This window comes from Diabrotica virgifera, chromosome 3, assembly GCF_917563875.1.
Source record: "Diabrotica virgifera virgifera chromosome 3, PGI_DIABVI_V3a".
In the NCBI taxonomy this organism is placed as follows: domain Eukaryota; kingdom Metazoa; phylum Arthropoda; class Insecta; order Coleoptera; family Chrysomelidae; genus Diabrotica; species Diabrotica virgifera.
Genome location: NC_065445.1, coordinates 191,719,820 through 191,736,916, shown reverse-complemented (window position 1 = coordinate 191,736,916; position 17,097 = coordinate 191,719,820). Strand labels below are relative to the sequence as shown.

Here is a 17,097-nt window from a genome sequence, read left to right as displayed (position 1 = left end):
ACCTAATTTTCATTAGCTACAACTCTGCTTCTGCTAGGTCTGCAGACTTCATATATGTATACACCATTTTTTTCCTTTTTTGTAGGCTATAATTTTTGCTAAGAATAGTTTTTCAATATAATACTTACTTTTTAGTAGGAGTTATTTGCGAAAAACCTTCTAAAAACGTGTTTTATTTTTGAAAAATGAACACATTTTCACTCGCAAATTACTCGAAAAGTATCAATTTGGTGAAAAATTCTATAGAACAAAAGTTGCTTAGAATTAGTCAGTTTATCCATATCTGGACATATTTTGAAGATATATTTTTTCACCCCCTACAGGGGGTGAAACTCACCCTTAGGGCAAATGCACTCATCGGCACAATATTACTTTTTTAAGTGTATGACAAATTTCATGTCAATCCAAGCGGTTCTTTAAAATTTGGAAGTTTTGTAATATCTTACCGTCAGTTAACGGCCTATCAAAAATGTAGCAAATTAATTTTATATTTTAGAATATTAAACTTCGTCGTCCTTCCTCCGAAGAACAGAAATACACCACAGCTACAGCGGACCATCACTGTCACTGGAGCCTATGAACGACAGTTTAAATGTAGAGCGAATATTCTTGGAATGGCTATATTATCCATCATCCAAATAATCTGCTTCTATGCAAATTCGACTTCTAGAAGGGCAAATGTCTTATCTAATTCGTTACAATTCCATCCTTGCAAGAAGAGGCAAGTGTACAGATACTTCACTTATATGCTGTTGCATACTGAGTAAGTACCAATTTAGATTGATATGCTATATTATACTAAACCGGTCAGAAATCTCATCCCATATAGACCTTGGGCCCACATATAAAATTATTATTTATGACCACACAGTCGAAACTTTTTGTACTTGTTATTTGGGTGGAGTCGGACAAATTTGGAGCTTGGCGCATTATGGTAGTGGGGCGTTTGTCTGTAAAGCTGTCACGAAGGTGTCAATTTTATGCAAGAAAAAAATTTATAACCACATTGGTCATTTTATTTTAATCAATGGTTTTTATCATATAAACAGCGAAAACAATTTTGTCGGACAAAAATATTGGGTCATCTGACGCGCCGGACGCGCTAAATATGTCAAATTTATGAAAATAATAAATTTATTACCACATGGCTAATTTTAACAGAATCTACCATAAAATGTTTTTACAATAATGTGGTAACCTTGTCGGACAATTTTCACGGGGCTTATGCGCAGTCAGATGCGTCGAAAATGTCAATTTCTTGGAATTTTTTTATTTACAACCATTTTTCCGACAAAAATAGGAGGTTATAAGTAATTATATTCTAAATCAAAAAATCTAAGTGTCCGACAAAAATATTGGGGCAAATCTACGGTCGGACAAGAAATTTAATTTTTATTAGTAAACTATACTTTTAAACTATGCTGGATTCGTGCATCCCTTATCTTCACAACCATTTTTCCGACAAAAGTAGTAGGTTACAAGTAATTATATTCTTAAACAAAAAAAGTAATTGTCTGACAAAAATGTTGGGGCAAACGAACAGAAAACTTCTTTTAGGTTATCGACGCGCTTAAGAGGAGACATTGTCAAAAAAAAATTTAAAACAGTTTTTCTGGTACAACTTTTAAAAGGGCGTGACGTAGAGTTGTACCCAAAATTTTCCAAAAAAATTTCCGACGAGAGGGAAAATTTTTAAAAAACTTTTATCTGAAAATGTGTGTACATACTCCTTGAACAATGACAAACATCGTTCTGTAGTTTGTTTTCTCGAATTTTCAAAAAAAAAATTCCGACAAAAGGGAAAATTTCGGAAAATATTTTGAAAATTTTGGGCCCATTATTGTCCCATTTTTGTCCGACAAGTGATCTAATATGCATTACACATGTAAAAAACAGTACAAAATAAAAATGACATCTGTGGTATGTAGTAAATAAAAAAATTCCAGGAAATTGACATCTTCGGCGCATCCGACTGCGCATATGGCCTGTGAAAATTGTCCGACAAGGTTACCACATTATTCTAAAAATGTTTTATGGTAGATTCAGTTAAAATTAGCCATGTGGTAATAAATCTATTATTTTCATAAAGACATATTTAGCGTATCCGACGCGTCATATGGCCCAATATTTTTGTCCGACAAAATTGTTTTCACTGTTTATATGATAAAAACCATTGAATAAAATAAAATGACCAATGTGGTTATACATTTTTTTCTTACATAAAATTGACAACTTCGTGACAGCTTTACAGACAAACGCCCCACTACCATAATGCGCCAAGCTCCAAATTTCTCCGACTCCACCCAAATAACAAGTACAAAAAGTTTCGACGATGTGGTCATAAATAATAATTTTATGTGTGGGCCCAAGGACTAATATCTAAGACATATTGTCATGGAAAAGAGGGCTCTTTGTACCTACTCGCATGGTCAAGTGGAAGCAAAAAACGACAAAAAACTCCGAGTATCAGTCAACACCCAGCTTTCATTAGCCTTCTTTCAACATTCGAGGCTTTTGCAGTGCTTACTAGATATTCATTAGCTTTACTTCGTCTTCTTCTAGTGACGTCTCCACTAATGAAGGTTGGCTATAACCATTGCAAATTCGTCTCTATCTTCTGTTTTTCTGAAAAGCATCTGTGTGTTTAACCCGGTCCCTGCGCGAATATTTTTCGGCCAGGACTCCTTTTCCTTCGATGTTACCCTTCATAATCAGCTGCAACAACTCTGACTTACCATTTTTAAGTATGCTGTCTTTTGCCTTTTAATAATCGTCAAAAGTTCTCTGTCTCTTCCCATTTTGTGCAACACCATTTCGTTCGTAATATGATCGCTCCATTGTATTTTCAAAATTTTCCTAATAAGCCACATCCCAAAAGCTTTTAGCTTTCTCATTAAAAAACAGTCCAGGATTCAAGAGCGGATCCAGGACCGATTTTCGGGAGGGGCCATAAACTTTTTTTGGGGAGGAGTACCGGAGGTACGGGGGATAATTTTTAAAAATTAGGGTTACAGTGGTGAGTTTTAAGGCACGTTTCACACACTTTTACCGTGTGTAAGAAGTGCCTTAAAACTCACCATTCCTTCCATAGTACCGATTCCTACACATTTCTTCGGATCCAAGTGCAGTTCTTTCAACAAGTTTAATACTATTTTTCCCAATGCTTCTCCTATCAGGCCTTGTTCTTTCCCTCTTTCTTGATTTTCAAAAATTATTTTTAGGTTCTCATAAGCTTCAATGAATTTGACAAAGTCTTCACGAATGTTGTTATTGTGTATGTATCTCAAATTTAGAGAAAGCTGTTTCACGTGGGATACGTCGGTAGTTTCGTCAAATATTATTTGTTCAATTATTTCTTCACCACAACATGTTATTAATTGATTTTGACTGCTGCTACTAATGTATGTTGCTCAGGAAGATGCTGTGGATATTCTCTTAGAGGAATATTTTGTCGACTTAAGAACACTATAGACCCTACTATTGGCCGTACGTAGTCTTTCTTCATTTCTTTGTATGTGTTTAGAGCTCTGAGAGTCTATCTGGTTAATGACTGACTTTTAAGGGTTGAGATAACTTTGTAGAAAATCCAGCTCAACCTGAACGCACTCCTTGTGGTATGATGTTTTTTCATGGGTTTATATGGCTCCGTCTCTGATCATGAGTTTGGCGTTTGGCGAAAAATGTTAAAGGTTTCGTGACAAGGCTTTGGGCTATCACCCCGTTATTGTGACCATATTTTTCATTAGAAAAATAAAACGCAATACTTGTAAAACAATTCCTTTTGACTGTGCGAAAATACCAACCAACTCCTTTGTTCTAAGTGCTATTGACCCAAGTAACACTTCATTTCTTTTTTATTCTTTCTGTGTATAAAATATGAAAATTTATACGATTTTGATGGCTGTCAAGGTCGTTCTAACAAATTTGCACTTTGTAAAATTATCAACATTTTGGTTTATAAAAAAGCTTAAGTCATTCTTGAAGCTTCCGATATTTCCTTTTTTCAATTCTATTCCAGAAAACATATTTATCTCCTGTTTTGTACATATATGTGTTTGAAATTAAAAACATTTGAACTGCAAATATATAAATTTACATTTTTTTAAATTCTCGGAGGGGGCCATGGCCCCCATGGCCCCCTCCCTGGATCTGCCCTTGCCAGGATTCGATACCATAAAGAAGCATAGAATGCATATGTTACAGTTCAAGTTGACTATCCAGTTGGAGTTGACTTTTCCTAGTTCGAGTCGACTCAGACTGCAGGTTTTAGTAAAAGTTGATTATAAATATAAAATGAAGATTTTTATTCAACATTTACTAGTAAAAGTAGACTCCAACTAGTTAAAGTATAAGTACTCCTCCCAATGCCATTTAGTAAAAGTTGATTCACACAAACAACCGATTCTAGAAATTAAATGTTACTGTATATTATGTTCAAATCATGATATTTATAGTCCAGGCTGTATCGTCGCCCCCGTTAGGTAAATTATTCCAGTTCGATTTTTTTGCACAAACTTACTCAAAAAGAGGTCCTTAGAACGAATCCACAGGGTGTCAGGTGGTACCGTAATCTAAAAATTGTTTAAACAATTTTTTTTAAACAAATTCACAAAAAAAATTCACTTCGGACATTTTTTTTACATCATTAATTTGGGTCATTCGGAGCAAAAGAGGTCTTTTGTGATTTTTCTGTAAAATTTATTGTTCTCGAGTTATACGCGATTTAAAATTTGAAAAATGCGAAAATGACCATTTTCAAGGCTTAATATAACTCAGTTAAAAATTAATATTATGAAAGTCAGAAAGTCACCAAATCAAATTTTAACGACCCCCCCTACAAGGTACTGAAGAAATATTTGTCATTATTGTATTATTAAGCTGTTATTTTTAATTATTAACAATGAGCGCTAGGAGCGTATTGAGGCCTCTGTCAATGTGAGTGCGACTGAGATGCACCATTGGACGGTCGGAATCTTACTCGCACTCACATTGGCGGCCTCCTCAATACGCTCCTAGCGCTCATTGTTGATAATTAAAAATAACAGCTTAGTAATAAAATATGTAATGACAAAAATTTCTTCAGGATCTTGTAGGGGGGGCTTTAAACTTTGATTAGGTGACTTTCTGACTTTCATAATAATAGTTTTTAATCGAGTTATTAAGCCTTAAAAATGGTCATTTCGCATTTTTCAAATTTTAAATCGCGTATAACTCGAAAACTATCAATTTTAGAGAAAAATCACAACAGACCTTTTTTCTCCGAATGACCAAAATATTCTAAAACAATTTGTCCGGAGTGAAATACTTAGTTACAGTAGACTCGCGATTATCCGAGTCTCGGTCATCCGAGCTACTTGGTTAACCGAGGCAAAAGTAATAACAGGTGAGTTACAATTTTCAACCTTGACGCAACATCGCCGATTCAAAATCAAAAAGAGGAATAAAGCTTATGCAAAATCAAAGACTTTTTTAAACAGTCATATTGATAAGGTAAATGTTTTTATCTTTTTTAGACAGTACTGTATTAATTTTGTCATTAAAATATCCACAGTTATGATTATTTACGTGTTTTTCTACCAATATAACCAATCTCAGTGTTAACCGAGTTTTTCCGTATCCGAGGTAGTCACGGTCCCAATTACCTCGGATAATCGCGAGTCTACTGTATTTATAAAACAGTTCGTGAAGTATGCTTTTTGCGCACGCACGCGATGTGTACAGCACGAGCGGGCCGAGTGCTATACATCGCCTAAGTGCGCAACAAGTACTTCACGCATAGTTTCATACAATATTTTATCTACCAAAAGACAAATAAAAAGACTGCAACTCTTCGTCACTGAAATACATTCCTATTTTACAATTGTTTAGAACTTTGACATTTAAAAATTCAAACTTCTGTCAATCCACAAAACTGTCAAAACTTTTTTTGTAATTTATTACTCACATGTCATCACCATGACAAGGCGAAATTTAAGGATATTTGATTATATGAAAGTGTGCTAAAAACAGTGCGAAGAAGTAAATCCCGTTTAAAATACAGTATTACTTCATGCAGACTTTAAACCCTTCATGTACTGCTATCTATATTTACAATTTTCACACAATAAAAATTGGTTAAACAATTTTTCGACCGTGGTACCGCCTGACACTGTGTATTTGTTATAAAGATGTATTTGTTTGAGTAAGTTTGTGCAAAAGATCGAATCAGAATAATTTACCTAACGGGAGCGACGTTAGAGCCTGGACTAATAAGTAGTTGAAACGGTCAAAACAAAGAGACGCACATTCATCAAAAATGCACGTGAGATTATACTCGTATAAATTGTATAATCTACTTTTACTAACAAGAGTTAGGAAGAGTCAACTTCAAATAGTAAAAGTTGATTTAAATTTTTCAAATCAACTTTTACTGCTCGTTTCAGTTGGAGTTGACTCGAACTAGAAAAAGTCCGCTCTAACTGAGAATCAACTTGACCACCCGTGTTGAGCTGCCCCCCCCCCCCCCACTTGCAAAAATTAAAAAACAAATAGCCCTGATTTATGAGCTATTTATGAGCTCTCATATTCCGCAAACTAAAAATTTTGAGCTCGTTCCACTGAGCAGGAATTTAATACCCTAGTGGGGGGGCTGAGTCAGCCCCCCCCCACTACTTAAAAATAGGAATATTGAATCGGTTTTTGCGGCAGAATTACGAGCTATTTATGAGCTCTTGAAATTATATACTTTCGATTTTTGAGCTCATCCCCTTCACCCCCAAACAACCCTTTAATTGATTTAACTTAAGAGAAAGATGCTGAGAAAACTTAAAATATATCGTATTGCGGATATAATTCATATAGCTTATATACTCTAAGAATAAACTATTAAATCAAGAGCATTTCGATTATTGAGCTACAACCTCTTCGCTAGAAAACCACCCTATCTTCCCGGCTTAAGAGAAAGTTGTACTTAAAATGCATTAAACTAATTATTTGGCGACTACATATCATTTAATAATTTATAAGCTTCCAAACTACGCGCATTTAGATCAGTAAATTGCAATTTATTTTGTATAGTGCAGTCACTGAAGGTAAAAATCAACGATTACCTTCAATTTCGGTGAACCTTCATCGATTTTCACGAAAATTGGTCAGTAGTTAGAGGATACGTCAAGAAACAAAGGTGACATGGTACCACCTTGCGCCTTTACCCTGAGGGTGGATACCGCCCCTTCTCGGGGGTGAAAATTATTTTATAAAAAATAAATGCACAAATCAATAAAAGAACAAATTAAAAGCAAAATTTATTATATAAAGTTAATAAAATAAGTCAATACTTTTTAAGTTATTAAAGATCAAAGATTTTAATTATTTGTGAAAAAATGCATGTTTTGAAGAGGTTTTTTGTAAATCACTGAAAAACTTTAGGTTTTTACAAAAAAGTTAATAGTAGTTTAATTCGTATAGCTTATATTCTAAGAATAAACTCTTAAATCACGCGTCTTTCGATTATAGAGCTACAACCCCTTCGCAAGAAAACGACCCCATATTCCCGGCTTAAGAGAGAGTTGTTCTTAAAATAATTTAAATTAATTATTTGGCGACTACATATCGTTTAATAACACTGGTCAACATGGAAAAATGAACAGACACTCTGATGGGTGTTCTTAACTAATTTTGGGTCGCTGAACTCGAATATGACCTCCGTTTTTTCCATCACCCTCCATTTTTCCGCTCCCCCCTATTCTTGCCAAAATAGTGGTGAATTAGGTAAATTTCGTTTAATTTGCTCATTTCGCCGCGATAAATGCCAACTTATAGATTAAAATTACAGTAAAATAATGATTAAGATTATGCCCAACGATAAACATAATTGGGGATCCGAGGGGGCGAAAAAAGGGGAAGAAAGGGGTATTTTTCTGGAAAAAACCTAAAGAATCAGCATTTTTCAGTATTTTTTTTGGAAAAAAAGCGACATTACAGGCCTTTTGCCATTTTTTACACCTTCTCACTACCCCTTTGCACCTTCCTATCTCTCTTTTTCACCCCCCCCCTTCTCTCTTTTACACTACTTGAATTCGCAAGCAAGCACCTGTCAGTTGCAGTGAGCGTGTTGTTCGAGACAGACTGTCTCTAAGGTTTTAAAAGTGAGGTGTTTGCGTTTAGCACACGTGTTTTTTTTTCTGTGCTTCAAGTACATTTCTTTATAAAGTTTTTGGAGTTACAATGCCGCGTTTTTGTAAGAATGATGTGAATTCTTTCTGTTATATTTGTGGAGAAGTAACTTTTAAGTATCAAAGGAGACCTTTAAATAAGATGGTTCGAAAAGCTTATGAGCATTATTTCGGTTGCCAAGTCGGGGATCAAGACAAGCCATGGGCCCCAAAATTATGTTGCAATAGTTGTTACACTAATTTAAGTTCGTGGTTACGTGGGAAATCACGTCCGATATCCTTCGCTTTACCAATGGTCTGGCGTGAGCCCACTTCTCATGCCGAGGACTGTTATTTTTGTATGACGAAAATATCTGGATTTTCGCGAAAATCGAAACGTACCATCACTTATCCGAATATCCCTTCGGCAATTAGATCCGTGGAACATAGTAATATGCTGCCTGTTCCCATACCACCCGTAAACTACACCCTAGATGATGAAGAATCAGCAACTGAACAGAATGCGTCACCACTGGAAGAGGAGACCTCACATGGGAGCCAAGATGGAGACTACACGCCTAACGGTTCGAACGAACCACAACTTTTTACTTAGGTGGAATTGAACGACTTAGTTCGCTATTTAGACCTGCCTAAAATAAAAGCTGAGCTTCTTGGTTCACGACTTCAGCAGAAAAATCTCCTGCAGAAAGATGTCAATATTACGTTTTTCAGAAAAAGAAATTCCTACTTCATTTCTTTTTTCTCGCGAGATGATGATGATGAAGATTTAATTAGCTGTAACAACATTGCAGGACTAATGACTGAGCTAAAAATACCATACGTATGTGAAAACTGGAGACTTTTCATTGATTCCTCAAAAACTAGTTTAAAAGCGGTTTTACTTAATAATGGAAATGATCTACCATCGGTCCCTGTTGCCTATGCAACCAGTATGAAGGAAACATATGACAATCTAAGAAAAATTTTGGAAAAAATTAGTTACGATCATCATCAATGGAATGTTTGTGCTGACCTCAAAGTAGTGGCAATATTAACTGGATTGCAAGCTGGATACACTAAATTTTGTTGCTTTCTTTGTGAATCGGACAGCCGTGCTAAAGATCAACATTATGTGCGAAAAGACTGGCCCTTGCGCGTGAATGATATTCCCGGTTGTAAAAACATCGCTTTTGGTGCCTTAGTAGACAAAAAAAAATCATTATACCTCCACTTCACATTAAGCTGGGCCTTTTTAAACAATTCGTTAAGGCTCTAAATAGGGATGGTAAAGGATTCTTATACCTGAAGCAAAAATTTCCGCATATAAGTGATGCCAAAATCAAAGAAGGCGTATTTGTGGGACCCCAGATTAAACAGTTATTTGATGACGATGCTTTCTCCAACAGTTTGTCAAGAAAAGAGAAAAGAGCCTGGGAATCTTTTGTTTTTGTTTGTCGCAATTTTCTTGGAAACAAAAGGTCAGATGACTATCAACAACGAATTGATGAGCTATTTAAATCTTACAAGGCTTTAGGTTGCAATATGTCATTGAAAGTCCATTTTCTCCACTCCCACCTGAATTTTTTCCCGGAAAATTGTGGAGCCGTTTCGGACGAGCATGGTGAAAGATATCATCAGCAGATTGCCCAAATCGAGAAGAGATACGCTGGAAAATGGAACCCTAGTATGTTGGCGGACTACTGTTGGACTCAAATTCGAGAAACACCGGAGGACGCTTACAAAAGGAGAAAAATTTCCAAGTAGATGCAGGTATGTTTTTTTTTCAGACTTTTTGATTGCTTTGCCTTATGATTAATTTCAATACTTTTTCTCCCCCTCCACCTTGTCTAATCATATTTTTGTCATAATTCTCAGATACAATCAAAACCACATAAGAGTTTGTTTCAAATAAATAGGTAACTTCTTTTTTTTTGTACATCCATATTTATGTTTTTTTTTCTTGTTGAAGAACGAGGGGGCTTTAAGGGGGGAGGGTGAAGAAGAGAGATATGATGATGCAAGGCGGTTCAAGGGGGTATTGGGAAGGTGTAAAAAATGGCAAAAGGCCTGTAATGTCGCTTTTTTCCAAAAAAAAATACTGAAAAATGCTAATTTTTTACGTTTTTTTCAGAAAAATACCCCTTTCTTCCCCTTTTTTCGCCCCCTCGGATCCCCAATTATGTTTATCGTTGGACATAATCTTAATCATTATTTTACTGTAATTTTAATCTATAAGTTGGCATTTATCGCGGCGAAATGAGCAAATTAAACGAAATTTACCTATTTCACCACTATTTTGGCAAGAATAGGGGGGAGCGGAAAAATGGAGGGTGATGGAAAAAAACGGAGGTCATATTCGAGTTCAGCGACCCAAAATTAGTAAAGAACACCCATCAGAGTGTCTGCTCATTTTTTTTCAATTTTTTTTGTTGACCAGTGTAATTTATGAGCTTGCAAAATATACGCATCTCAATTATTGAATTGCCATTTTCTTTCTATAGTGAAGTCACTGAAGGTAAAAATCAACTATTACCTTCGATTTCGGTAAATCGCCATTTATTTTCACGAATTGACAATAACAACTTGGGGTTTTAGCCTGGGGTATATGTCACCCCTTCTCGGGAGTGAAAATTACTTTATTAAAAATAACCCCACAAATCGAGAGAGGGACAAATTGTAAGCAAAATTTGTTATATAATGTGATTAAAATAAATCAATACTTTTTGAGTTATTAAAGATCAAATATTTTAATTTTTGGAAAGAAAATGCATGCTTTAGAGCGATTTTTCATAAATAACTCAAAAACTGTAAGTTTTTACAAAAAAGTTTTCATCACTAAAATTGAAGCTAATAAAAAATATAATAAATTGCTTACTTGAAAAACCCTTTAATGTTAATTTAAAGTAAGTTATTGGTAATTAAATGCAAATTTTTTTCCGCGACTGTTCAAATCTAAGGGTTCAAGCTTAAATAACGGGAAAGAGATGCATTTTATAACACTTAGGTACTAAATACTTGTCAAAGTACTTAGAAATACCTATGAAAAATAAGATCCAGAAAAAGTTGATAGTATCAAAATCCGCTCACCAATTTTCGTGAAAATGAATGGAGATTTACCGAAATCGAAGGTCATAGTTGATTTTTACCTTCAGTGACTGCACTATAGAAAGAAAATGGCAATTCAATAATTGAGATGCGTATATTTTGCGAGCTCATAAATTATTAAACAATATGTAGTCGACAAATAATTAATTTAAATTATTTTAAGTACAACCCTCTCTTAAGCCGGGAATATGGGATGGTTTTCTTGCGAAGGGGTTGTAGTTCAATAATCGAAAGGCGCGTGATTTTAGAGTTTATTCTTAGAATATAAGCTATACGAATTAAACTACTATTAACTTTTTTGTAAAAACTTACAGTTTTTCAATGATTTACAAAAAACCTCTTCAAAACATGCATTTTTTTCACAAATAATTAAAATCTTTGATCTTTAATAACTTAAAAAGTATTTACTTATTTTATTAACTTTATATAATAAATTTTGCTTTTAATTTGTTCTTTTATTGATTTGTGCAGTTATTTTTTATAAAATAATTTTCACCCCCGAGAAGGGGCGGTATCCACCCTCAGGGTAAAGGCGCAAGGTGGTACCATGTCACCTTTGTTTCTTGACGTATCCTCTAACCACTGACCAATTTTCGTGAAAATCGATGAAGGTTCACCGAAATTGAAGGTAATCGTTTATTTTTACCTTCAGTGACTGCACTATACAAAATAAATTGCAATTTACTGATCTAAATGCGCGTAATTTGGAAGCTTATAAATTATTAAATGATATGTAGTCGCCAAATAATTAGTTTAACGCATTTTAAGTACAAATTTCTCATAAGCCGGGAAGATAGGGTGGTTTTCTGGCGAAGGGGTTGTAGCTCAATAATCGAAATGCTCTTGATTTAATAGTTTATTCTTAGAGTATATAAGCTATAGGAATTATATTCGCAATACGATATATTTTAAGTTTTCTCAGCATCTTTCTCTTAAGTTAAATCAATTAAAGGGTTGTTTGGGGGTGAAGGGGATGAGCTCAAAAATCGAAACTATATAATTTCAAGAGCTCATAAATAGCTCGTAATTCTGCCGCAAAAACCGATTCAATATTCCTATTTTTAAGTAGTGGCTGAGTCAGCCCCCCCCCCCCCCCCCCACTAGGGTATTAAATTCCTGCTCAGTGGAACGAGCTCAAAATTTTTAGTTTGCGGAATATGAGAGCTCATAAATAGCTCATAAATCAGGGCTATTTGTTTTTTAATTTTTGCAAGTGGGGGGGGGGCAGCTTAACACGGGTAACTTGACCTGTAACACATATAAAATTCTACCATCCGATATCGGATTGCGTCTTTGGTTATTCAGAAGTATTCTAACTGGAAAATAAGGCACAATTTAACTTAAAAAATGATTTTACTGGCGTTTCGACTTCCACCTCGGACGTCGTTATAAAAATACAAAATATTACTAAATTAAACAAAAATTTTGTTGCTTAGTAAAAAAAATTTTCTAATAATTTAATTTAATCTAACTCATTCATATCGGCAATTCAGACATATTATTATATTATACATTTTAAAGTAGAAGAGTAAAATTATGTTGCCAATATTTATGCGTTGCGTTCCTGGGACCACTTTATTGAAAGATAGTTCATTCGATTACATGAAATCAACTTTAACTCAAGAATATTCGTCACACAAAAATAACAGCATGTGATTTGTCTTTAAAAAGACAACCACATGCAATGGTGACAGTAAAATTTTATCATGGCACAATGAACATAGAGTTCAGTGGAAAGATTTAAGTATAGTCCTGAAAGTAACAGATAGTAAAAAGAGAAAAATAAAAGAAGCGGCTCTAATTATGCTAACTAAAACCAATGGTGTCGCAAATTCCTCGGTAAAATGCAGTAGGATGTGGTTACCTCTACTAAAAGAGGAAGTCAATAGAAAGAAAATACCACGATTAGTAAGTCAACAACATATTGAGGAGAGTTAATAATTTATATTTTAGTAATATTTATACAGGGTGTTTTATTGGGAAAGTAACATACGTTAACTGTAGAAAGATGACACTTAGGCAATCTTAAAAATACCATACTTAATGGGTCTCACTCCATTAATAACAGAGATACTGGGTGTTTTATCAATTTTGCCATTTTCTTATTTGGTTCATAACTTTTTAACCACACTATCTATTTATTTTATATTTGGCAGACAAATATCCTTTAAGGTGTACAATAAATTAATTTATTTACATTTATAAAAAATCGAGGTCAGGATTAAAAAATATTGGAAAAAGGTTCCGACCCAAAAACAACACCCTGTACATTAATTTTTTTTAAAATGGATTTTTCAGTTGAAAAAAGGATGAAAAACTAAATTTAGTGGTTTACTTTGAATTTTCGGCAAAATATTTTTCTGGTAAAATTTTGAATTCCAATTCTGAAATTATGTGAATTGCTCTAAGTAGAAGAAAATATAAATACAACTTACAACTTGTTAACCGCATTGTATATTTATTTTATATTTAACACGCGAATATCCTTTAAGGTGTACAATAAATTAATTTATTTACAATTATAAAAAGATCCAGGTCCGGATTAAAAAATATTGGAAACATGTTCCGACCCAAAAACAACACCCTGTACATCAAATTTTTTAAAATGGATTTTTCAGTTAAAAAGAGGATGAAAAACTAAATTTAGTGGTATAGTTTGAATTTTCGGCAAAATGATTTTTCTGGTAAAATTTTGAATTCCAATTCTGAAATTATGTGAATTGCGAGAGCTCTAAGTAGAAAAAAATTTAAATACAACTTACAACTTGTTAACCGCACTGTATATTTATTTTATATTTAACACTTCTTTGAATATTCTTTTAGGTGTCCAATCAATTAATTTATTTACAATTATAAAAAATCCAGGTCCGGATTAAAAAATATTGTAAAAATGTTCCCACCCAAAAAACACCCTGTATACCTATTAAATTTTTTTAAAATGGATTTTGCATTTGAGAATTTGACAAAAAAGTAAATTTGGTGGTATACTTTGAATTGTCGGCTAAATGATATTTCTGGTAAAATTTTGAATTTGAATTCTGAAATTACGTCAATTGCGAGAGCACTAAGTAGAAAAAATTAAAATGCGACCTAATTTTAATTAATACCATTATTTAATCTAAATTGGTAAAATGTTAACATTTCAGTGTTTTTTTATTATGTGTGACAAATAGTTTATGGCGAATATTCATCTTCAAATAATGAATAAATTATAAAGGTTCAATAAAGAATACATCACTTTAATCAAGAAAGTATATAAAAATTATCACAAAACAGCGAAAATTTGCAGCATAATAATTATTCAAAACTCAAGTACTTATTCAAAATTACCACCATCAAAATATTGGTATTAATTAAAATTAAGTCAAATTTTAATTTATTTTACTGTGAGCTTCGCAATGCACATAATTTCAGAATTCAAATTCAAAATTTTACCAGAAAAATAATTTTGCCGAAAATTCAAAGTATACTACTACATTTAGTTTTTCATCCTTTTGCAAATGCAAAATCCATTTAAAAAAATAATATACTGGGTGTTTTTTGGGTCGGAACATTTATACAATCTTTTTTAATCCGGACCTGGATTTTTTTATATTAGTAAATAATTTAATTAATTAAATACCTAAAATAATATTCGCGTGTTTAATATAAAATCAATATACAGTGCGGTTGACAAGTTGTAAGTTGTATTTCAATTTTTTTCTACTTAGAGCTCTCGCAATTCACATAATTTCAGAATTCAAATTCAAAATTTGACCAGAAAAATTATTTTGCCGAAAATTCAGAGTATACCACTAAATTTTGTTTTTCATGCTCTTTTCAACTGAAAAATTCATTTTAAAAAAATTTAATGTACAGCGTGTTGTTTTTGGGTCGGAATATTTTTCAAATAAATTTTAATCCGGACCTGGATTTTTTACAATTGTAAATAAATTAATTTATTGTACACTTTAAATGATATTTGCGTGACAAATATAAAATAAATATACAGTGCGGTCAAAAAGTTATGAAGCAATTAAGAAAATGGCAAAATAGATAAAACACCCAGTATCTTTGTTATTAATGGAGTAAGACCCATTAAGTATGGTATTTTTGAGACCGCCTAAGTGTCCTCTTTCTACAGTTAACGTATATTACTTTCCCAATGAAACACCCTATATATCTATGTATTATTATTATTTATAATTTAAAATAATATTTATATAAAATCAGAGTTTGGTGTTAGTTTTGAGAGTACCTAACCCGAATGTAAGACCAAATACTTACAATGTCTGGATAGAATCATGAGGTATTTTCCTGGTTTTCCTCGTGATTTACTATGGAATCACTAACACGAGAATTTTACTGTCACCATTGCATGTGGTTGTCTTTTTAAAGACAAATAACTTGAGTTTCTTGAGTTAAAGTTGATTTCCTGTAATCGAATGAACAATCTTTCAATAAAGTCGTCTCAGAAACGCAACTCATAAAAATATTGACAATATCATTTTAAAGCCTTCTACTTTAAGATGTACCTATAATATAATATGTCTGAACTGCAGATATGAAGGAGTCAGATTGAATGAAATTATTAGAAGAATTTTTTTACTAGATTTGAGGAAAGCTTATGACAGTGTGCCGGTAAATAGACTTTGGGAATCCTTGAAACAGAAAACAATGTACATCCACAGTACATTAATGCGGTAAAAAGTTCTAACCAAGAAATTGTATACCAGTTTTATAAAAACGAGAGATGGACACTCAGAATACTTTCATGTTAACAAGGGTCTAAGACAGAGATGCTGCCTGTCCTCTACCCTCTTCAAAATTTATATAAACACGGCTCTGAATAAATGGTTCAGAAAATGTAAAAAAAAATGGGAGTACTTATAGAAGAGGGGAATCTGACTACTTTGTTATTTGCTGACAATCAGGTGGTTCTAGCGGAGGATGCAGAGGACGCTGCTTATATGGTTCTAAAACTGGTGGAGGAGTATGAATATTGGAGTCTGGAAATAAATACAGACAAAACAGAATCCATACATGACAATAGGCTGCACAGGCGAAGACCTAGACTTGGAAGGAAAAATAATAAAAAACAATAAAGAATATAAATACCTGGGAGTTACATTGGGAAGATGCTGTAGATTAATATTACACGATCATGCAAGAACAGATAGAATAAAAGAAATGATAAAGGTAGATACAGCATTAATAGATACGATAGAGAGAAAACAACTTTCCTGGTACGGACACACGAGAAGAATGAATGATGAGAGATTACCGATTAAAACCTGGAAATGGGTCCCAAAAAGAAAAAGGAAAAAAGAAGACCAAAGAAGTCTTGGGAAAAAGGGATCAGTATAGCCATGAACAGAAGAAATATGGAAATAGATTCATGGCAAAACAGACAACAATGGCGTTCGAATTGCGACAAACCGCCTAGGATACTATAAAACAGTCGTTATATATATTTTTTTACTAAGCAACAACATTTTTGTTTAATTTAGTAATATTCTGTATTTTGATAACGACGTCTGAGTTGGAAGTCGAAACGTCACTAAAATCATTTTTTAAGTTAAATTGTGGCTTATTTCCCAGTTAGAATCGTAATTTATCTACATAAATGCCACAAGGAAATAACTTCAGAACAATATTTCAAAAAGGCTGCTCGTGATCCGTCTATTCTTGATCGAATTTCTCATTTCGGATTTATATCTTCCGTAATCCAGTATTTCATTTTGTCCACTTGCTCAATATCTTCATTTTTATTTGGATCCTTGTAATGCCTTTGCCACTCTTACTCTGATTAACATAGTTTTTGTTTTTTTTTATGTTTATTGTTAAACCAAACTGTTCCCCAACTTCCGAAAGATACAAC

At 33.4% G+C, this 17,097-nt stretch overlaps 1 protein-coding gene across 3 annotated transcripts in view; it reads left to right on the top strand.

The window, feature by feature from the left end:
* LOC126881483 (rhomboid-related protein 1-like) overlaps positions 1 to 17,097 on the top strand; it is a 121,973-nt gene that overhangs the window by 60,557 nt on the left and 44,319 nt on the right. For all 3 annotated transcript variants that reach the window (XM_050645768.1, XM_050645769.1, XM_050645770.1), the window contains one exon: positions 497 to 763. In XM_050645768.1, coding sequence (XP_050501725.1) covers positions 497 to 763 — 267 coding nt within the window. The remainder of the gene's footprint in view (positions 1 to 496; positions 764 to 17,097) is intronic.